This window comes from Lipotes vexillifer, unplaced genomic scaffold (assembly GCF_000442215.2).
Source record: "Lipotes vexillifer unplaced genomic scaffold, Lipotes_vexillifer_v1.1 scaffold86, whole genome shotgun sequence".
Taxonomy (NCBI): Eukaryota; Metazoa; Chordata; class Mammalia; order Artiodactyla; family Lipotidae; genus Lipotes; species Lipotes vexillifer.
The window spans coordinates 3,118,425-3,142,205 of NW_006785406.1; the positions used below are offsets into that span (position 1 = coordinate 3,118,425).

General features: G+C 40.8%; 1 protein-coding gene across 4 annotated transcripts in view; it reads right to left on the minus strand.

Moving 5' to 3' along the window:
* Positions 1-710: 710 nt before the first annotated feature.
* Positions 711-23,781, minus strand: part of CEP63 (centrosomal protein 63) — a 78,873-nt gene continuing 55,802 nt past the window's right edge. The window contains exons 7-15 of one of the 4 annotated variants that reach the window (XM_007457547.1): positions 17,319-17,552; positions 16,902-17,041; positions 15,961-16,098; positions 13,223-13,337; positions 9,884-10,081; positions 8,111-8,197; positions 4,002-4,207; positions 2,901-3,180; positions 713-1,107 (exon numbers count right to left, since the gene is read on the minus strand). In XM_007457547.1, the coding sequence (XP_007457609.1) occupies positions 949-1,107; positions 2,901-3,180; positions 4,002-4,207; positions 8,111-8,197; positions 9,884-10,081; positions 13,223-13,337; positions 15,961-16,098; positions 16,902-17,041; positions 17,319-17,552 (1,557 nt within the window). In that variant the 3' untranslated portion in view covers positions 713-948. Of the gene's footprint in view, positions 1,112-2,900; positions 3,181-4,001; positions 4,208-8,110; positions 8,198-9,883; positions 10,082-13,222; positions 13,338-15,960; positions 16,099-16,901; positions 17,042-17,318; positions 17,553-23,781 lie in introns of all 4 variants that reach the window. The other 3 variants (XM_007457548.1, XM_007457549.1, XM_007457550.1) reach the window with 3 other exon arrangements.

Here is a 23,781-nt window from a genome sequence, read left to right on the forward strand (position 1 = left end):
GAAAGAATAACAGGATGTTTCCATGCCGACGGGAAAGATCCACCGAGAGGGTCAGATCACAGAAGCCCCATCCTTGGCGGCAAGAGCCCTACACCTCACCTTCTGGTCTCTAGTCGCACATTCCAGCTCCTCTGCTGGATCTAATCGCATGATGCTCTTGTGCCAGTGTCCTTCAGGGCGGCCAAGTTCTAAGCTCTGCTCTTCTCTCTCCTTGCCCTCCTCCTCCTCAGCTCTCCGTGGCTTCAAATGCCCCTGCACCTTGAAAGCTCCATCTCCCCTTTAAACCTCTCCTCAGAAATGCAGATACCAAGATTTCCACCGCGTGCCCAGGCACCCACACTAACCCAGCCCCAGGCTCCACCCCCACCTCTCTCCTCCCCCTGTGTTTTGAGCAAGAGAAGGCTTCCTGTCAAAGTCCTTCAGCCCCTTTACACACTTCGGCCCAACCTCACACATTACCAGCCCAACTGGCTAATGAGAAGCAAAACCAGTATACCAACCTGGATCACTCTGAGTCCGAGATCCATGCTTCCACTACATACAACGCTACTGCTCTCAGAGGAAGTTCCTATAGTTACTTTATTTTCAACACGAATCATAAAATCTTTAGTTAGTCTACAGCTCTTCACATTTTTTTTTTACAGCTATTCACATTTAAGTCAGCATGAGAAAGTATCACTTTACGATAATAAATATTAACATGAGAAAAAGTCTAGCAAAGTGGTTTATTTACAAGTTATTGCTGGAAAAAGTCCTTCGAACAAACCAGTGCAGTGAAAACACCTTAGAGCTGATATCAGTTTCTCAGAGTCCTCATGGCAGCTTTATTAGTGCATCTCATTTTTATGGTGTGTCTGTATGTTCAGCCTTTCAAAGAGCCGCTACTTCATGATGACAGTAACTCTTCAGTGTTTATTTTTATTTCCAAGTTTGTGATTTTTTAAGAGGCTACTTTAGGGCTGTGAATTGTTTCACTGTCTTTTCACTCTCTCTTTTTAGTTCTTCAATATGCGCATCCAGGCGCTCTAGAATGTGATGAGACCTCAGTTCCTCCTCTTCCAAAAATCTTGTGGCTATTGAACCAAGAGGAGACAGAGGCAAGGGACACTAGAAGAGAAACACATTTTGACACACATAAGTTGAATAGTATATTTCTAAGACATATTATTCATGATATTTTCTAACTAGCAATATTAAAAGGTGATGTTTTAAAAAATGCTTTCCTCTGAAAGCATTTGTATATCCTTCTATACCCCAGAAGAGAAATACTTAATGCCTATTATTTCAAACACACTTTTAAAATCTGAATGTTACTTTTGTTTTAAAGCATAGAAAAGCTACCTATAATAAATTAGATATCAGTTAAAATCAATACTTTCCTTCTTCCAAATTTTGAGTCCACAGTGCCTTATCTGAAACCACTGGTTTCAGAATTTAGATTTTAGAAAGGTCACATGTACCAAATTCAGTCAATCCTCATTTGCAGTAGTTATTTTCTATGAAAGTCATCTCAAACACTGAATTAATGAATATTGAAACACTGTTCTTATGGGAAACACACACACACACACACACACTTCACATAGACTATAATCCTAACTCCTAAAAACAACTCAACCAGTAGATTCTATTTTCTTTATTTTACAAAAGAGAAAACATGGTTGAGAGTGTTTAGTGACCTGCCCAAGGCCACCCCACTAAAGGGTGCCAGAGTTGGGGTTCAAACCCTGTTCAACGCCAGCATCCGAGCTTCTTACACTGCACTGTGCTGTCCCCCAGGGGCTCCATCCTCTGGGTATCTCAACTCAGCACAAGAGCTGAAACAAGAGGGCAAAGTGCCACCTTGACTGACCTCAGGTGGAAACATGCAAGTCCAGTGACTCAAATTTTGTGCACCTCTGCACACGTTCACGAATCACTGTGGAAGTGCTCATGAGTACTGCTCAGGGATTACAAACAGTTTAGTGAGTAGATGAATTCGCAAATACAGACTCATGAGGGGTCAGAGGTAACTCCCATAATCAAACACATTGATATTTCTGAAGTAAAATGCTAAGTGGGATCAATAAAGTCTATACATACTATCACATCAGTTCAGTTCAGGCCAGGTGAGGTTTCAGTGCCAAATAAGTTTTGCTGACAAACTTAGGAAGAAAGTTAGTTGTCAGGACTTTTTTGGATTTCAGAAATACATATATTACATATATTTTGACAACTAAAAGAAAACCTTCCCATGGACTTGTTGGCACATTAAAAAGTCAAAAATACTGAACTTTCTCAGGTACACGACCACGGGAGGTTGATGGGAATGAATGGCCAGAGGCGAGTGCTTCAGCACAGAAGGTAAAGAAAAGATGGTGGAGTGGAGTCCTCACAGCAGCTGCGAGAACAAGGGGCCAGTCCACGTGGAAAGGCAGCCTCTGACACCAGGGCCACCACTGTGTGGCACCCAGTCCATGTTCTAGACACGTCAGATGCGACTCCTTCCCTCGCCTCTACCCACCTCTTTCCCTTTCCAACCGTTCCTTTTCTCCTTCCCCACTGTCTATGCCCCAGGACTATCTTGGCAGGCAGAGATATTCCTTGAACCAATCATCCCAACACAAAATTGACCCTCTCTGAAAAAGGCAGGAATGGAATTTCCCATTCAGGCTAAAAAGAAATGAATACCTATAACTTATGTTATATTTCTTAAGATCCATTTTGAAAAGTAGTCGTGGCCAACAGTGTCTTCACAAGCAAAACCTTAAGACAGAAATAACTGAGGATAATAAAGGCTGCTTAAAGAGAGAGAACCAGTAAGGGGGGTGGCGGGGGGGAATACTGCTCCTCCTTAAAATAAAAAATAAAATCAAACTAAATAAACTTAATACACTAGTAAGCTCAGCAAGTCTCCATACCGAATATATAAAGTCTTCTTGGTCATTTATACTTTCAGAGACAGTGTCAGAAAAATTGGTTTCATTTGTATCTAGCACTGAAGGCAGAGAGTGAGTTTTGCACAGAAAGTTAGAAGGCAGAGAGATGGTGGAGCAGCAAGGGCTGATCTGATGACTCGGGGGGCTGAGGCCCCTGGACACAGGCTCTATGCTATCCAACGCTTGTCCTTGCGTAGAATGAAGACCTGCTTTGTAGTGCTCAGCCTCCATCCCATCATGCTTGCGCTGGCCACTGGTTGGCCTGGATAGCAGATTAGAAAATCAAACAGATAAACATTGTAGCAACTTTCCTCTTTTAAAACATACTTGTTGTTGAAGTTCACTTAAACTCACAGGACCAGGCTAAGAAGGCTGTAATTTACCAAATGAGCAGCCAGCTCCGACCAGATGGTCTTTCCCTCACTCCGGCCCCAATCCCCGATCCCCACCGCCAGGCCCCCGCCCCCCACACACAATACAGCAAGGAAGATAAGCAAGCTGCCAGGCCCGCCCCCCACACACAATACAGCAAGGAAGATAAGCAAGCTGCCAGGGTGACCCCGTGTGGTTGGTGCTTAGGATAGAGGGAAGCACTGTGCAGAGAGAAGGCCCTTATCTTCATCTGGGGAAGAGGTGGGAGTGGGGGTGAGGGTGTCAGCAAAGGCTCCCGGTAGGAAAACGTGTAAACCGTACCGTAGGAGCTGAAGCCAGGTGGTTTTTCACTGAATGCTGACTTCTTAGGTAACAGTCTATCATTAGTTGACCAAAAATACAAAAGAAGCTTTTTACAAAAAGCCAACTTCTACTTCTTATGGGGCAAGTGGGGCTGGAGAGGTAGGAGGCGGCATGAGGAGGCTCAGTGGAACAGGCTGCCATTTACACCTACATCCAGAAGCCTCAATGAAAGTGCTTAGAACCCCTGCACCTCTTAACCTAACAGCTTTACTTGTGCACTGTGTACTTCAGGATTAAACAGAGTCCTTTGACAAAGGTTTACTTTCTGTAAATTGGAAATTATTCTCAAAGAAATGAGAATTATATTATAAAGATATATATTTTAAATAAACTATGAAGAAATTTTACTTGAACTCCATGTTCTTGAACTCAGGTACTCTGCTGTGTGTTGGTTTAAAGGTCCTGTCCTGTTTTTTTTTGCAAATCTGAGTAGAAATCTCCAGCTGAGCTTTGGTATCCATCAAATCTTTCTGTAGTTGTTGATTTTCAGACACTAATTTATTTAATGCCTCAATATAATTCTCCTGGAGGTCTGCTAGTGAAACCTCTTTTGCCTAATAAAAAAGAATACTAGAGTCACTTACTTTATACAAGAATAACTTGTAATCTGTGATATTGCTGTTGGAAAATTACTTTCAGCTGTGACTAGTTAATCTATGGCTTTACTCAGGAAAAAGTGAAGATTTGGTTTTGGTCCCCTAAAAGAGAAACAACGTTCTGTTTCTTACAGTAAATAGAGGCAGAAAACGAGGAGCACAATGGGCTTCCCTGATGTGCCAAGGAATATCCAAGGAACTGGAGGAAAGCTGGAACTAGGATGGAAGAAAGCTACGGATGAGAATCAAAAACAGGGAAAAAGAAAGAAAATAGCAGCCATGGATTCTTCCTCAAGAAAGAGAACGTTGAGCTCAGTGAAATAAGTCAGAAAGAGAAATCCAGATACTGTATGTTATCACTTAGATGTGGAATCTAAAAAATAAAACAAACAAATGAATATTACAAAACAGAAACAGAACAAACTAGTGGTTTACCAATGGGGAGGGGGGGGCGACCAGATAGGGGTAGGGGTTTAAGAGGTACAAATGCATGTATATGTATAAATAAATAAGCCACAAGGACATATTGTACAGCACAGGGAATAAAGCCATTATTTTACAATAACTCTAAATGGGCTATAATCTATAAAAATACTGAATCATGTTGTACACTTTAATATAATATTGCAACTATACAATTATACAACTACGCTTTAACTTAAAAAAAAAAAGCTACTGATTAAAAAAAAAAAAAAAAAGGAAAGAGAAGGTTGAATAGCCCCAGAATACCTGTGGAAGAAAATCAAGAGACCTATTTCAAAGAAAGAAATTTGGACATAAGTCTCTGGAAAGGAATTCTGGCTGGCAGGGACAACTTTTAAATAAAAAAACTCTCTGGTCTTAAAGAGTTTTACATAATGTTGGCACCTATTCTGGTATGTGAAATAAATTTGGACATGATAAGGTAGTATTCAAGGATAAGGTAGGTATGACTACTCTGATCTGGTCTGAATTCTGTGATTATTTATTGTTCTTCAATTCTAGGTGTTTCCTGGTAATACAGTACCTAAAAAAACAGAGGTCTGGACCATTTTCTTCTAATGACAAAATATTTTCATTAGCATTCTGAAACATTATGGTTATCTTCTTTGGAATTTAATTCAATGTTTAGCTTGGTCTTTTCTATAAAGAACTTTCCGAAAATAAGCTGGTAATCAGTGGTTTGACAAACAATTTACCTAACAAAAAAGTAAATCTTAAAATACAACCGTTTAACTATCTGTTCTAGCAGTGACAGTAAGTTACAAAATGCTAAAATCTCAAAAAAAAAAATTTGCAGGACTTAGGAGTTAAACTATAAACTACTGTCAATTTTTTTTTTTACTGTGGTAAATACTTTATCAGAGCTATTGCTTTTACTATTAAGATAATTAGATACTTTTATTAAAACAATTATTTAACTAAAATATTAATTTGTAAAAGTAACATCACCTTCCTCCATGGTAAAATGCAAAACGGCACTTTCTAATAATTGTTCTTAATATGTACACCATGTTTACACTGTGCGTAACTTCAAAACCGGAGAAGTATAAACTGCTAACAGGATTCTCACCAGCCAGAGTTTGATGTCTGATGTTATTAAATATACTTTTTAAAAGAAGATAATGTTTGCTTTTGCCAGGCAGGCATCTTTTAAATTTTTCTCAAATTTATTATTTTATTATCAACAATTACAGATGAATGTGGAAGGTAATATAAAAAGTGCATAGCAAGCACACACCTTGCTGTGTAAAGAAAGGACATTATCACCACTGTTAGATAGAGGTTTCAAGGAGATATTAAGCTGAACAGATTCTCTGGTCATAGTTTGGCTTACGCACCCCTGAGAGTTCCCAACTCTTCAATATGAATAGGTAATCACTGCATAAGATAAGATTCTGTCAATCAGCTAATGCCAAATCCTGAGCCTTCTGAAGATTCTGTGGTGCAAATCAGACTGGTTCTAGGTTTTCTCCACCACTAGCTTAGTATTGGGTTAAATCAGGGCATATAAAGTCATTTCCCTCCCTCCTTCCCTCCTTCCCTCCCTCCCTCCCTTCCTTCCTTCCTTCCATCTCCCCCCTTACAAAATGTTTAGCTGTTGTCTCCTCTCCCACTTTTTCCATCCTTGTAGGTTTGTGCTTTAAAAAAAAAAAAAAAAAATCCTTTCATTATAGTTTTAGAGGGATTTGGGGAGGGAGCAAGATTAGATGTGCCCATTCATCTGCCACCTTAAATGATGGCATAATATTTCCTAGTATAGGAAGTCATGATTAACCATCCCTCTATAGATTAACATTTAGTTTTTTTCAAAATTTTGGATATTGCAAACAACACTGAAATGACCATTTTTATGCCTTTGCTCCTACAGGATGGGTTCTTTGGGAATGCAAACTGATATGACCTTTCTGGAAAACAATGATGATCAAAATCAGAAAAGCACATGACTCAGGACTTTATAGGCTACATGTATTTACATACAGTTTAATGGATATTGCTAAATTGCCCTCTAGAATAGCTATGTCAATTCACTTTCTCATTAACAGACCACTGAAGAGCCTATTCCTCTATATCCCTGCCAACACTGGCTATACTGGATTTAATAAATCACTGTCAAGCCAATAAACAAAAGAATATTTATTTCTTTTGTTTTGATTATTAGAGGGGTGTAACTGCTTTTCTTCATTACTGGATTTTTGCATTACTTCTATGAATTAACTATTTATGTCCTTTACCCATTTTTCTACTGGATTCCAATCTTTTTATTATCTTTACAGGAAATCTTTATATATTAATATTTTATATTAACCTTTTATCTGTTAATAGATTGTTTTCCTCTAGTCTATTAATCTTTTTTAATGGGGTCTTTTGTCATCCAGAAATTTTATGTTTTTATGTTGTAAAATTCCTTATGTTGTAAAATTCTTTACGGTTTTGTGATGCTAAGAGAGTCTCACCCTCTCAAAATATTATAAAAATGGTCCCCCGTATTTTCTTTTAGCTGAAATAACGTATTCATGTAGTTTTTTGCATGTTCTTCCACTCAGCCTCCATAATCCATGAGTGTGGAACTAAAACTACTTAGGAGCAAATAGGGGCATTGTGTGACCATGGATCTTTGGAGGCACACACTCTCTGGAAATACAGAAAAAAAGAATTTCTACAATCTCTGGGCATTTGACCTACATCAAGAAAAGATGGGTCAGAACAGATGGGTCATTTTGAAAATTATATAGATTTTATAACAAAATAGTTCAAAGAGCATCCACACAGTTTATAACTCACTGTTAGCTGATCATGTTCCCTGGTTTCACAGCAGTTTGTTTACATTTCTTATCCTCCCTACTAGATTACCCTCAATCTTGTAAAGGCAAGAATCTTATCTTAATTCATTTTTGTGTCCATTACATTGTCTACTAAAATACTTTGAACATAAAAGATTCTAGAATATTTGATGAAATGAACTATATCTTGTAGAAATATAATTAAAACCAAACTATTTAAAAGATCATATACTTTATAATGAAAAGATATTGTGAACACAATAATTTCAGTAATAATACTAACAGCATTAAACATTTATTGTGTATTTACTAAATGCCAGACACTATGCCAAGCCCTTTACATACATTCTCCCTATTAAGAACACCTTATGTATTTTATCACAAACATAATAGTTTTTTAAATCTTCCAACTGCTGGAATGGAAAGTCATATTTTGCTCACTACCATCACTGTCTTGACTTCTTTTCATTTGAGAAAGTTTTTGCAGAAGGAGCATTTCATAGTTTGATCTTAACTTTCTCTTTACAATATCAGAATTTACAAAGTGATTTCTTTAAAGGCTTGCATAGTAGAAAAACTTAAGTTTCTATTTATGTACCTCATGTAAACCCAATTCTAATTTCATCACCATTTCAGAAAGACGATGATTTTCTAACTTGAGTGACTCCAACTGAGCCAAAATCTCCTGAGAAGGGAAAAGCAAAAAACAAATAAATGTAACAAATAAATCAAACACATATTATAAAATTTTTCCACATGTAATTTTCATTAGGCGAGGTCACATTCTTCATTCATATATATAAATACCTTCTGAAAGGTTGTTGAAAAGGTGTTTCAACATGAATTCATATGCGTGCAATTAGAATACTATTCTAAGAAGATGAATCAGGCACTGGTAACCCCCAGCACTCCTCTTACTGGCCTCCACCCCCAGCATCTTGTGGACTACACTCCTTTCACAAGGTAGTAAACCTTATTTTCAGTCCTCATTCTCCTTAGCTTTTCTGCTTAGCCATTCCTACCTGAAAAGATTCCTTCCTTCCCTGCCTTCCTGCTTCCTTTGTGAAAACTACCTGATTTCCTTCCTCATTGCTACTTTTCTTTTTAGCTCCATTCCAACACCTTTTTACCCTAAATGAGTAGATTCCTAAGTTTGGTGCAAGTCTCCCCTCTTCATACTCTATGCCTTCCCGCTATAATATCAAAGTCTCTCAGGGTTTCAAATGCCAACTTCATGCAAAGATTTCCACAGCTAAATGTCTTACCTTGATTTTAATCTTGAACTCCAGGCCTTCTGTGGAATTGACTACTAGATATTTCCATATGGAAATCCTATTTATAGTTTGCCTATTTTATGTACCCTTTATACAAACTCATTATCCTCCTCAAACCTGCTCCCTATCTTTTCTGTATTTCACTAAAGAGCATCACTTCCTATTCAGTTGCCCAAGCCAGAATGCTGAGTGACATCTTTTCCTAACTCTGTCTAACTCATTCTCCTGGCCCAATCAAATACAAAGCCCAGTCGATTTTCTCCAGAATGCATCCATTTCCCTCTGCCTCCCTGGCGCAGTGCTCGGGCCACAGTCTCACTGCTGTGACAGCATCCTAGTAGTCTCTCTGCCTCCTCACGTATTCTCCACACGACAATCACAGAGACCTTTTACTCCTGCACAGGGTGGGCAGGCCCTTCAGGAGCAGGTCACTGCTTTCCAGTCTCATCCCTGACCACTCGCCCTGTCTGAACTCTGGTCTGTCACAGCGAACGTGGCACAGCCTCAATACACACCCTACACACCACAGAGAGGGTCTCTTCACTTGTCTCATCTACTCTCACCTCCCACCAATCTCCACTAGACTGCTTGTTAACCAGCCTACTCTTAGCCTGAAGAAGAGGGCTAATAAAAATTTACTGAATTAAGTACTATGGAAATTATACCTTTAATAAATTGAATCTTCAGAAACAAACTTCAGGGGCTTCCCTGGTGGCACAGTGGTTGGGAATCCGCCTGCCAATGCAGGGGACATGGATTCGAGCCCTGGTCCGGGAAGATCCCACATGCCGCAGAGCAACTAAGCTCATGAGCCACAACTACTGAGCCTGAGCTCTAGAGCCCACAAGCCACAACTACTGAGCCCACGTGCCACAACTACTGAAGCCCGCACGCCTAGAACCTGTGCTCCGCAACAAGAGAAGCCACTGCAATGAGAAGCCCGCGCACTGCAATGAAGAGTAGCCCCCACTCACCACAACTAGAGAAAGCCTGCACACAGCAACAAAGACCCAATGCAGCCAAAAATAAATGAATAAATAAATTAAAAGAAAAAAAAAAAAAACTTCAAATAAAGAGAATTTTTGTTCTAGTTTCACCTTGTGCTCTACTGCTTTTTCTTCTGCCTTTTGTATCTCTGCTTTGAGTTGATTCTCCATGTCAGAGGAAGAACTTTTGGTGGAAGCAATAGTGATATCTCGCTGATGTAACTCTCGAGTTAGCTGGGAGATCTCCATCTTCATTCCCTCTAGTACAGAACTGTAACTCTGTTCAGCCTGCAAAATCTGTTCTTTCAACTACAAAGAAATAGAAGGCATTAAAAATTAAGAGAAGACATGTTAGATAGAAAAATATAATAATAAAGTAATTTTTACCTTACCTCAAGACATGAATTTTTCCCTGATTAAATCTGCAGAAAATTAGCAATTTACCAAGCTGCATATCTGTACTGAAGGTCAGGTAGTTATACCCACAATTACCTATTAGATTTCAAAACAGGGAGAGATGTCTTACTCAAATGCTGAGAACCAGTATCGAAGTCGAAGCCACGTTGTTTAGAGGACAGCACCTGTGACCTTCATTCTTTTTCTAGTTGCAAATCTAAAAAATTTGCTTATATAGTTTCCTGGTCCACAGAAGACAACAGAAAGGCAAGAGGAAGAAAGGGGCTAGAAGTAATCTCAAAGAAGTAATAAAAAATATGAGTCAACAAACAGGACAGCCAGGGCCCACTAACATAGAGACAAACTCTGCACACTTCAAATGCCAATAAGGATATAACTACCCACAGCACAGAAGAGAATACACATCCATCACCACCTTTGGTCAGTAAGAAAATATTAAATGCCAGCTCATATAATATGTTCATGTGCTTGTGCAAGCAAGAAGGTGCGTAGCTTCTAGAAAACTTTTCATCAAGGCACATTTAAAATAACGTTGTAGGGGCTTCCCTGGTGGCACAGTGGTTGAGAGTCCGCCTGCCTATGCAGGGGACACGGGGTCGTGCCCCGGGCCGGGAAGATCCCACGTGCCGCGGAGCGGCTGGGCCCGTGAGCCATGGCCGCTGAGCCTGCGCGTCCGGAGCCTGTGCTCCGCAACGGGAGAGGCCACGGCAGTGAGAGGCCCGCGGACAGAAAAAAAAAAAAAAAAAGTTAAAATAACGTTGTAGGGGCTTCCCTGGGGGCACAGGGGTTGAGAGTCCGCCTGCCTATGCAGGGGACACGGGGTCGTGCCCCGGGCCGGGAAGATCCCACGTGCCGCGGAGCGGCTGGGCCCGTGAGCCATGGCCGCTGAGCCTGCGCGTCCGGAGCCTGTGCTCCGCAACGGGAGAGGCCACGGCAGTGAGAGGCCCGCGGACAGAAAAAAAAAAAAAAAAAGTTAAAATAACGTTGTAGGGGCTTCCCTGGGGGCACAGGGGTTGAGAGTCCGCCTGCCTATGCAGGGGACACGGGGTCGTGCCCCGGGCCGGGAAGATCCCACGTGCCGCGGAGCGGCTGGGCCCGTGAGCCATGGCCGCTGAGCCTGCGCGTCCGGAGCCTGTGCTCCGCAACGGGAGAGGCCACGGCAGTGAGAGGCCCGCGGACAGAAAAAAAAAAAAAAAAAGTTAAAATAACGTTGTAGGGGCTTCCCTGGGGGCACAGGGGTTGAGAGTCCGCCTGCCTATGCAGGGGACACGGGGTCGTGCCCCGGGCCGGGAAGATCCCACGTGCCGCGGAGCGGCTGGGCCCGTGAGCCATGGCCGCTGAGCCTGCGCGTCCGGAGCCTGTGCTCCGCAACGGGAGAGGCCACGGCAGTGAGAGGCCCGCGGACAGAAAAAAAAAAAAAAAAAGTTAAAATAACGTTGTAGGGGCTTCCCTGGGGGCACAGGGGTTGAGAGTCCGCCTGCCTATGCAGGGGACACGGGGTCGTGCCCCGGGCCGGGAAGATCCCACGTGCCGCGGAGCGGCTGGGCCCGTGAGCCATGGCCGCTGAGCCTGCGCGTCCGGAGCCTGTGCTCCGCAACGGGAGAGGCCACGGCAGTGAGAGGCCCGCGGACAGAAAAAAAAAAAAAAAAAGTTAAAATAACGTTGTAGGGGCTTCCCTGGGGGCACAGGGGTTGAGAGTCCGCCTGCCTATGCAGGGGACACGGGGTCGTGCCCCGGGCCGGGAAGATCCCACGTGCCGCGGAGCGGCTGGGCCCGTGAGCCATGGCCGCTGAGCCTGCGCGTCCGGAGCCTGTGCTCCGCAACGGGAGAGGCCACGGCAGTGAGAGGCCCGCGGACAGAAAAAAAAAAAAAAAAAGTTAAAATAACGTTGTAGGGGCTTCCCTGGGGGCACAGGGGTTGAGAGTCCGCCTGCCTATGCAGGGGACACGGGGTCGTGCCCCGGGCCGGGAAGATCCCACGTGCCGCGGAGCGGCTGGGCCCGTGAGCCATGGCCGCTGAGCCTGCGCGTCCGGAGCCTGTGCTCCGCAACGGGAGAGGCCACGGCAGTGAGAGGCCCGCGGACAGAAAAAAAAAAAAAAAAAGTTAAAATAACGTTGTAGGGGCTTCCCTGGGGGCACAGGGGTTGAGAGTCCGCCTGCCTATGCAGGGGACACGGGGTCGTGCCCCGGGCCGGGAAGATCCCACGTGCCGCGGAGCGGCTGGGCCCGTGAGCCATGGCCGCTGAGCCTGCGCGTCCGGAGCCTGTGCTCCGCAACGGGAGAGGCCACGGCAGTGAGAGGCCCGCGGACAGAAAAAAAAAAAAAAAAAGTTAAAATAACGTTGTAGGGGCTTCCCTGGGGGCACAGGGGTTGAGAGTCCGCCTGCCTATGCAGGGGACACGGGGTCGTGCCCCGGGCCGGGAAGATCCCACGTGCCGCGGAGCGGCTGGGCCCGTGAGCCATGGCCGCTGAGCCTGCGCGTCCGGAGCCTGTGCTCCGCAACGGGAGAGGCCACGGCAGTGAGAGGCCCGCGGACAGAAAAAAAAAAAAAAAAAGTTAAAATAACGTTGTAGGGGCTTCCCTGGGGGCACAGGGGTTGAGAGTCCGCCTGCCTATGCAGGGGACACGGGGTCGTGCCCCGGGCCGGGAAGATCCCACGTGCCGCGGAGCGGCTGGGCCCGTGAGCCATGGCCGCTGAGCCTGCGCGTCCGGAGCCTGTGCTCCGCAACGGGAGAGGCCACGGCAGTGAGAGGCCCGCGGACAGAAAAAAAAAAAAAAAAAAAAAAGTTAAAATAACGTTGTAGAGTTCAAAGGGGCAGGCTTCAACTATCTTGAAAATACTTACACGGCATCCCTGGGGATGACACAGAAAGACACTCTCCTAAGCACCTTCCAGGTACTCTCTACTCATGAGCATCAAATGGCCTCTGGGTTACACTTTTCTCTCATTAAAAATACTTCCTGTAACCTCTCAACCCACAGCTCAGTCCATAAACACAAAGGGCTTTGCGATCCCAGGCATGCGGACCATTACCTTCTTAATCTCGGCCCTGTACTCATTGTTATGCACTTCCATCTTCTTCAGTTCTTCATATTTTTCCATTAGCTCTTGGCTCAGCTGTTTACATGTTGTACTCATAGATTCCAAGCTGTATGACAAAATTAAGGTCACATATTTAAAATAAAACAAAACCCTGAAACCCACAAATTGAGTTATCTAACCTACCTTCTTGATGTCCAAGAAATACCCTTAAACATCACCTCCCACCCCAAAATAAAACTCATTTCCGATTTCCTTATCACTGGAGGCAGCTAAATCCAGTTCACACTTCTGGAGATACTTCTGAGTTCTGTGTTTACCTATATTCTTTCTCTCTGCTTAGAATATTACTGGTTACAAAATTCTAAAGATTATAACAACTTAGGTAGTTTTTTTCTCTCTAGTTGTACAGGAGCTGCATCATAATCTCAGTCTTCACCAACTTAATTACAATCCCATCCTACACACAGCTGCCAAAAGAATCTTCTTCAAAGAGTTTCCAACTTGTCACCCTTACTTAAGAATCAATCACTCATCAGATACAAGAACCTCAGGGGCACCATACCTCTCTTATCTCACAGCTCATATCTACTAATAAAGTCTTTTTGCCATTAAATTGCTAGGCTTTACTGTCTGCCACGTGCCATTTGCTAAGCCTGACTTCTTGTCTCTTCACACACCATCCCCTTGACCACACAGCACCTTCCCCTCCTACCAGGCAATGGATAGTCAACACCCTTTCAAGAATCAGATCAACATTTACCTGGATAGAGCCACACTGACCCTCATTCCTTAATTACCTTAAAAACAGTCTATTTTCAATTGTTAGAGCTTGAATGTAGACATTTTCTAGAATTTTCACTTTAAATTGCTCTTAGGTTCTTTAATGTGCATATTATGTTTCTCGAACTACAAATTCTATGATTAAAATAATGTCTTTTACTTCTTACCTCCCTCTAACCTTGCCCACCATACCCTTATGCCCTGCATCATTTGGTTACAGACTGTTCAATACAGGCTTAATAACTATCTAGGTTGTTTCACCCACACAGCCAACTTACCAGATAAGCTATCGTTCAAAAATACCATCTCTACAATACAACAACACAAAAACAATCACCTAAATTCCTACAGTTCCTGTTTCAGGGAATATTCTGTTCAAACTGAACAACACAAATAAGCTGTCTAAAAGGGTTCATTTTTCTACTTGCCTTTTGATACAGAAAAATAATTTTGAAAGTCTTTGTTTTACTACTGAACACTGGTATTTGTATCCATTTATTCCAACTTTACCTATTTCTAAAAATCCTAGAATGCTTATTTATTTGGTACTTAGAATGTGACTACAGTGTGTCAAACACTGAGGTAGAGCAAGAAGAAAATCAGATAATCTTGTCCTATCTACAGACGGGAAAATTGAGGCCTAAAGAGACTAAAGTGTCCCAGGTCACAATGCAAGAGGCAGTGTGTCAGAAACAAGAGGCAAGTCTTCAGAGCCTGCTGAGAGCACAGCAAAACATGTAAAAGATCACTAAAAAGTCAATCAACGGAAAATCAGGATAAAAAATGTAAATATTAGTTCTAATATCAATAAGAATACTAAGCTTTTATTTTATTCAACCTAAAGTATGCAAATATACCTCAGTAATGACAACTAAGAATATCTTAAGTATTCCAAGGTGAGAAAGAAATAAAGCAAAAACTCTGTGTGTGTATATGCATGTATATTTAATATGTAAAGAAAATATTTAGTGGTTTGCAAAAACAGAAATAAAAGATATATTACTTAAAGATAGGACAAAAACCTTATTACTGTACTTAAAAGGGTAAAATGGCAATTTTTTGGTTATCTGTTTGCCTAAAGGCTAACAGTTTATTTATTTTATTTTTATCTTCTACACAGCAGAAAATACTACTGTACAAATGACCATGATTTACGTTTAAACAAAATATCAAACTCTTCCCAATCAGCAAATTCAGCAGGTTGACAAAAAAAGTTCACAGTATGGTGATACAAGTGAGCTGGGCATGGTATAGCATAAGTCAGGATTCAATCAACACACTAGGAAATATCAACAGCATTTCAGCACAGAAGGAAGGAGCACCATGTGTCCAGGGAGATCTCCCCAAGAGCAGCTCCAGTGATGTGGCTGGTAGAGGGGAAAGGCTGCCTAACTGAAGGCCTTCTGCACAGGAGAAATGTGAAGATGTACAGTCAGTCAATAGAGACACAACCCTTTTGAAGAATTTGGTTTTAAAGGACAGCAGAGAAATACAGAAGTAACTTGACAGGGGTATAGAATTAAAGGAGGATTTTCATTTTTTTCCCAAGATGAGGAATATTAAAACATATTTTATACTAGTGGAAATGATTTAGCAGAGATTAAAAACTTGATGATGTAAAAGAGAAAAGGAGAAGCTGTAGAATCAGTATTTAAGTGGAGTCTTAGGAGCACAGACATCATCCATTGATTCATTCACTCTAACAGATTAAGGACACAGACAGATTGCAGGCTGACTGGTAGGTTTGGTGGTAAGAATATTAGGAAGTTCTCCTTTAACTGAGATTTACAGTTCTCCTTTAATCTCAATGAAATAAGAAGTTAGGCCATTTGTGAATGATAGAGAAAAAAATTTTTTTTCACTTGTTATATTAGCTTACTTTATCAATACGATGATTGAAAATAGTTTCTAACAATTTGAGTGTTTCTGAAATGTATGTAATTGCCTACCTGCCTTCCAGACAAGTCACTTCTGCCTGCAGAAGTTCTTCACCACTGTGGGTAAAATCCAGTCGGGAGAGCACATTCTCTAAGTCTCCCTGCCCTTGAGAGGCATACCTCCTTTCTGCCTGAGACTCCTCCAGTGACCTACGGGAAGACACAGGAGGACTGTTAAACGCCTTGTATCTTTGCAAACAAAAGCAAAACACAGCCAGTTCATATTTCCCAACTCTTTTTGGTAATGAAACTCTTCAGAACTCTTCAGTTTGTTTCCTGATTTACGAAAAAACAAAACAAAACAAAAAACTGGGTGAGTAAAGAGGCAGAGATGATGCTTCTAAAAAAGTCAGCAACAGTTTACTCTTTTCTCAACTGGGATTTGGCCTGTTTTTCAAGGGAAAAAGACAAAATGGCAAAAATCACCTTGTTGACACTTGATATCTTGAGTTAAAGAAACTGAAAAGTTACAGACAAAAACAGAAATGTGCACCAGACTTAAATTACAAACTTCAGAGCAACAATTCATACATAGAAACAAAATTAACTTTAGGATTTTTTTAAAGGGCTATCTCAATAGTTGGCTTATTGATGGTATTGATGATAAGCAGCTACTAAACATGATCTGTTCTACCAAGGAAGGGAGGCCTCCCAGGAGACATAGACTATAATTCCTTTCACGTTTGCAGTTTTGGCAAGGATATGGATTGACAAAAGGGTTCCTAACTTTCTAAACATCAGAGTCTCTTGGTTAGGGGACCCAAACTGCAGGCAGAAAAAACTAATCATACAATATTTTCTAAAGATATAAAACTTTAACTCAGAAATTAAAACTGAATAAGAAAACCCATAATATGATCAAACACAAAATTATGAATATGCAATATTAAAAATGGTGCTTAATGCTAAACCACCCTGTGGCTAAGATTAATAATATTTAAGATTAAATATACCTTATGGTCTCTACTGTGTGTTGAGTGTCAGTTGCCTTTAATTTTGCTTGTAGCTTCTCCTTTTGTATTCTTGTCTCACACATGAAATTTTCTTGGGTCTGAAGAGCTGCCTTCAATTCTCTCTTTTCTTCTTGCAGAACCTGCAAAAATACTCAGAAAAAAAGTCAGATGTTATTAAATTTTTCTATTTCATGAGAAAACATAGCCAGGGAGTCAAACTGTAAGTTATATAACAGGCACCATATTAATAAGGTCTGTTATTAATATCTGATCCTGTTATTAATATCAATATATATTGGCTACAGAGTAGGGAAGAAACCATAGATTTTGGAACCTAGTTCCAGGTTCATTAGTCTCTCTTAAAACACACATACACACATTTCCTCAGTTACAGTATATTACAATTTAAAAACATACCTCTAACAGTTTTTCAGATTCCCTCAATTTTTCTTCTTTTTGCTGCTGGTCTTGCATAATAGTCATATTGGTTCCAACCAAGTCATTGACCCTCATGGTGAGGCGCTCTATTTCCAACTCATTGGCACAGATGGTGTCATTGGCCCGCTCCAGCTTACTGCTCAGGTGCTGAATTTCCGACTGGCTGGATAGCTCCACAGACTCTAATTTTTGTTTCCGATTGGCAAGCTGAGCCTAGAAACACACAAATTAACAACTGGTAAAAGTGAAAAGGTAAAAGAATAACCAATGAATAAGGAAAACTAAAATGAAACTGAGTTTTACTTCCATAAATACATATAGCATTAGCTCATTAAAATATATAATCCATTCATGATAAAAAAAAATTTCCATGATAAAAACTAGGAATAAAGGGAACTTTCTCAATTTGGTAAAGACTATCTACAGAAACCTTACAGCTAACATTATACTTAAAGGGGGGAAACTTGATACTTTCCCACTGAGATCAGGTACAAGGCAAGGATGTCTCCTCACACCACTCATTTTCAATGTCACACTGGATATCCTTGTTAATGCAATAAGGCAAGAAAAGGAAATAAAAGGTATACAGATCAGGAAAGAAGTCATAAAACTGTCTTTGTCCACAGATAACATGATCATCTATGTAGAAAATCTGAAAGAATCGACCAAAAAAAAAAAAAAAATCTCCTGGAGTTAGTAAGCAACTATAGCAAGGTTGCAGGATATAAGGTTAATATATAAAAGTCAATCACTTTCCTATATGTCAACAATAAACATGTGGAATTTAAATTAAAGACACAATACTATGGGCTTCCCTGGTGGCACAGTGGTTGAGAGTCCACCTGCCAATGCAGGGGACGCGGGTTTGTGCCCCGGTCCGGGAAGATCCCGCATGACGCAGAGCGGCTGGGCCCATGAGCCATGGCCGCTGAGCCTGCGCGTCCGGAGCCTGTGCTCCGCAACGGAGAGGTCACAACAGTGATAGGCCCGCATACCGCAAAAAAAACAAAAACAAAAACAAAAAAACCACAATACTATTTATAGTAACACCTAAAGAAATTACTTAAGTATAAATCTAACAAAATATGTACAAGATCTATATGAGAAAAACTATAAAACTCTGATGAATGAAATTAAAAAACTAAATAAATGAAGAGATATTCCATGTTCATGGAAAGGAAGAATCAATCCTGTCAAGATGTCAGCTCTTCCCAATATTATCTATGAATTCAACACAATCCCAATCAAAACATCAGCAAGTTATTTTATGGATATCAACAAACTACAGTTTATATGCAGAGGCAAAGACTAAGAATAGCCAATACAATATCAAAAGAGAAGAACAAAGTTGGATGACTGATGTTACCTAACTTCAAGATTTACTATAAAGCTACAGTAATCGAGACAATGTAGTACTGGCAAAAGAACAGACAAATAGATTAATGTAACAGAATACAGAGCCCAGAAATAGACCTTTATAAATATAGTCAACTGATCTTTGATAAAAGAGCAAAGGTGATACAATGGAGCAAAGACAGTCTCTTCAACAAATGGACATCCACATGCAAAAAAATGAATCCAGGCAAAGGCCTTACACTCTCCACAAAAATAAACTAAAATGGATCACAGACATAAATGTAAAATGAAAACTATAAAACTCTTAGAAGATAGCATAGGAGACAACATAGATGACTTTGGGTACAGTAGGAGATAGAAGACCTACTGAGGTAGGAGATAGATGGACCCCTGGGCTGGACAGCTGGTGTCTGCAAGTGAAGTAAAATTGAAGCTTTGTTCTCACCCAGCCACTCCAAGGACAAAGCAAGTGGCAGAAGCTGAGCTCTGCTGAAGTAAAAAGATGACCAGTCCTGAGGTCAAGGAAAACTTCCCTGTCTGCATATGTGCAGGAAGGCTCCTTGGGGGTCCAAAAGAGAGGGGGCGCCAGCCCGTAATAAGTGTGGACATATCCCCACAGGCCTCTGCAGTGGGATCCATCTTTGCAAAAAGTTGCGCACGCATCTTGGGGAGGGTCCTAGGACCAGTCAGGTGTGAAAAAAGAAACAAGATAACTGGCCAAAGGTAAACAAAGACCTGGAAGAACTGTCCTACATAAGGAATTTAAATCAACTCTTTACTGCACTCCTCCTCATTAGACAGGATGCACATACTCTTTCTCTCTGGGTGTGTATTTATGCCTAGCTTCTGACTTACTGCACTACTCATTCAGGATGACCACACTCCTCTCCTGGTGTGTATTTCTGCCTTGCTTCTGTCTTAAATAAACTGCTTCTCTGTGTGCTCTCCCACATGATATGCTGTGTCTCTAATAATAAACTTTGTACCTGTTTTTACAGTTTTTGCCTCCTTGAAACATTCTTGCCTTCAATGGGGGTAACAGCCAGGGCCACAGTGCTTCTAACCTCTAGTCCCTGGTGGTCTAGCAGCTAGGATTCCTGGTTTTCATCCAGACTACCCAGGTTCAATTCCTGGCCAGGAAACTAAGATCTGTCTTCAGGACCGCTCACCGCTATCTCTCCGAGATCAATATCTTTGTAGACACAACACCAAAGACACAATCCCTGAAAGAAATAACTGATAAGCTGAAATTCATTAAAATTGAAAACTTTTACTGTGTGAAAGACAATGTCAAGAGAATGAGAAGACAAGCCAGGTCTGGGAGAAAATATTTGCAAAAGACACACCTGATAAAAGGACTGTTATACAACATATAAAAAGAACTCTTAAAATTCAATAAGAAAACAAACAACACCATTAAAAAATAGGCCAAAGACTTGAATACAGATGGCAAACAAATATATATGAAAAGATGATCTATATCACAGTCATCAAGGAAATGCAAATTAAAACAATTACACATCTATTAGAATGGCCAAAATCTGGAACACTGATAATAGTAAATTCTGGCGAGGATAAGGAGCAACAGGAACTCTCATTCATTGCTGGTGAGAATGCAAAATGTTACAGCCATTTTGGAAGACGGTCTGATGTTTTCTTACAAAACATATTCTTACCATATAATCCAGCAATTGTGTTTCTTGGCATTTACCCAAAGAAGTTTGAAAATGTATGTCCACACAAAAACCTGAATATGGATGTTTAAAGCAGTTTTATTCATAATTGCCAAAACTTGGAAGCAACCAAGTATGTGTGGGGATAAATAAACTGTGGTATATCCAGAAAATGGAATATTATTCAATGCTAAAAAGAAATAAGCTATCAAGCCATGAAAACACATGAAGGAGTCTTAAACTCATATTACTAAGTGAAAGAAACCAGTCTGAAAAGGCTACATACTGTATGATTCCAACTATACAACATTCTGGAAAAGGGAAAATAGAGAAAATAAAAAGATCAGTGATGATGGGGAGGGTAGGCAGGGGAGTAATGAATAGGCAGAGCACAGAGGAAATTTATGGCAGTGAAAATAATCTGTATGATATTATAATGATGGATATGTTTATGGATGGATGGAGAAGAGACACTGCCTACCTACTGAAAAGATAGCTGCATTATTCTACCTACTTGTGCAGAAGTTTAACTATATCCATGACTCATCATATAGGAAAACTGAATTTATCTGTTATTTAAAACATAGGAAAAAGGAACTATAGTGCATTATTTTATTTCTTACAGAAGTGCAGAAATTGAAATTTTTTAAAAGTCACTAAACCACTTAAATTTCCAGGTCAAATTTTCCTCTCTCCCCACCCCAAAACATGTTGCATGTAGTTAATTATTGTGTTTTAACATTCTTTTCATGAAAATCACACACATTCCAATGATTCAAATTGACCACAAAAATGTTTACCTGTGGGAGGAAAGGAGTGGGGAGAAGAGAATTGTAGAATTTTGTTCCTTCAGGAAAAAGGTGCGTGGAGGGGAGGAAGGATTTGTTCTGTCATCAACTTTCGGACACTCCCTAAGCTAAAAGACTCAACTAAATATAGTGCATCTCAAAGTTTCCTTCTATGCTTTATCTACTGAGTTACATACCAATAAGACCACTTTAGCAACTGTCTCATGGACCTGCACTACACAGTTCCTAGAACTTGGATGATTTTTTACGCTATGTATCCCAGCTATACTGGTTTTTAGCTCGCAACTTTCTAGTTTTCACAAATTTTAATCCAGCATCCTGAAAAGTACTTCATCTTCACACCGAAGACAGACATAAATCATTTGTGTAAGTAAAACTTCCCTTATTCTAAATATTTTTAAAAGGTAAAGCAGGGCTTCCCTGGTGGCACAGTGGTTAAGAGTCCGCCTGCTGATGCAGGGGACACGGGTTCGTGTCCCAGTCCCGGAGGATCCCACGTGCCGCAGAGCGGCTGGGCCCGTGAGCCATGGCCACTGAGCCTGAGCGTCCAGAGCCTGTGCTCCGCAACGGGGGAGGCCACAACAGTGAGAGGCCTGCGTACCGCAAAAAAATAGGTAAAACACACAATTTTATTTTTAGAAATTTAAGTGGAAATGTCTCTGGGAAATCTATCTGCTGTGGATTTAAGGATTTTATTGTGAATAGTACAGGGCCAAAATCCTATATTGTGGGTGCATAAGTAGACGCTCAACAATGCCCATAAGCCAGAAAGAGGGTGGGAGGAGAAAGGCAAAGAGGCAAATAAATAGTGTTTATATAAATTACAGATCCAAGATTCCAGCACAAAGATTCAAAAAAATTTTACCAGATTCCTGCAACAGTGTGAAAAAAGAACATCAAATAGGTTTAAATGCACAAGAATAACTGCCAGGATGCAACTGTCTCCAAACTTTTAAAATACAATATAAACTACCCACCCCCAACAAGGGGAAATCTTACATAGAATTCTGTACAGAATAAATAACTGAAGACATTGGATGAGGATGATAAGAAAGAGCCCAGCGTGCTGAACCTCCCCAACCCTACTTTAAACTGCACAGCAGCCCTGGGGCTTGACAGAACATAGCTAGAAAACCACTGTTCAACTGGACGCTCCGGATGAAAAACAATACACAACTGCAAAGCACTAGCATTGTCTTTTTAACACTGTTAACAGCTATTTAACATTATTCAGTTCAGATCTGTGACCTTAAAGTAAACTGGTATTGAAGTTATAGTTTAACTAAGCTATAGTTTAACCAGCTGGCCAAGATTTGATACATAAAAACTAAACAATTAGTTTTGTGGCATCAAGAACATAGCTTTCGTTTTTTTTTTAACATCTTTATTGGAGTATAATTGTTTTACAATGGTGTGTTAGTTTCTGCTGTATAATAAAGTGAATCTGCTATATCCACATATCCCCTCCCTCTTGCGTCTCCCTCCCACCCTCCCTATCCCACCCCTCTAGGTGGTCACAAAGCACAGAGCTGATCTCCCTGTGCTATGCGGCTGCTTCCCACTAGCTATCAATTTTACATTTGCTAGTGTATATATGTCAATGCCACTCTCTCACTGCGTCACAGCTTACCCTTCCCCCTCCCGGTGTCAAGTACATTCTCTATGTCTGTGTCTTTAATCCTGATCTGCCCCTATGTTCTTCAGAACCTTTTTTTTTTTTTTTTAGATTCCATATATATGTGTTAGCATTCTCTTTCTGACTTCAGTCTGTTTGACAGACTCTAGATACAACCACCTCACTACAAATAACTCAATTTTGTTTCTTTTTATGGCTGAGTAATATTGCATTGTGTATATGTGCCACATCTTCTTTATCCATTCATCTGTCTATGGACACTTAGGTTGTTTCCATCTCCTGGCTATTGTAAATAGTGCTGCAATGAACACTGTGGTACATGACTCTTTCTGAATTATGGTCTTTTCAGGGTATATGCCCAGTAGTGGGATTGCTGGGTCGTACAGTAGTTCTATTTTTAGTTTTTTAAGGAACCTCCATACTGTTCTCCATAGTGGCTGTATCAATTTACATTCCCACCAACAGTGCAAGAGGGTTCCCTTTTCTCCACACCCTCTCCAGCATTTATTGTTTCTAGATTTTTTGATGATGGCCATTCTGACTGGTGTGAGATGATATCTCATTGTAGTTTTGATTTGCATTTCTCTACTGATTAATGATGTTGAGCATTCTTTCATGTGTTTATTGGCAGTCTGTATATCTTTGGAGAAATGTCTATTTAGGTCTTCTGCCCATTTTTGGATTGGGTTGTTTGTTTTTTTCATATTGAGCTGCATGAGCTACTTGTATATTTTGGAGATTAATCCTCTGTCAGTTGCATTGTTTGCAAATATTTTCTCCCATTCTGAGGGTTGCCTTTTCGTCTTGTTTATGGTTTCCTTTGCTGTGCAAAAGCTTTTAAGTTTCATTAGGTCCCATTTGTTTATTTTTGGTTTTATTTCCCTTTCTCTAGGAGGTGGGTCAAAAAGGATCTTGCTGTGATTTACGTCATAGTGTTCTGCCTATGTTTTCCTCTAAGAGTTTTATAG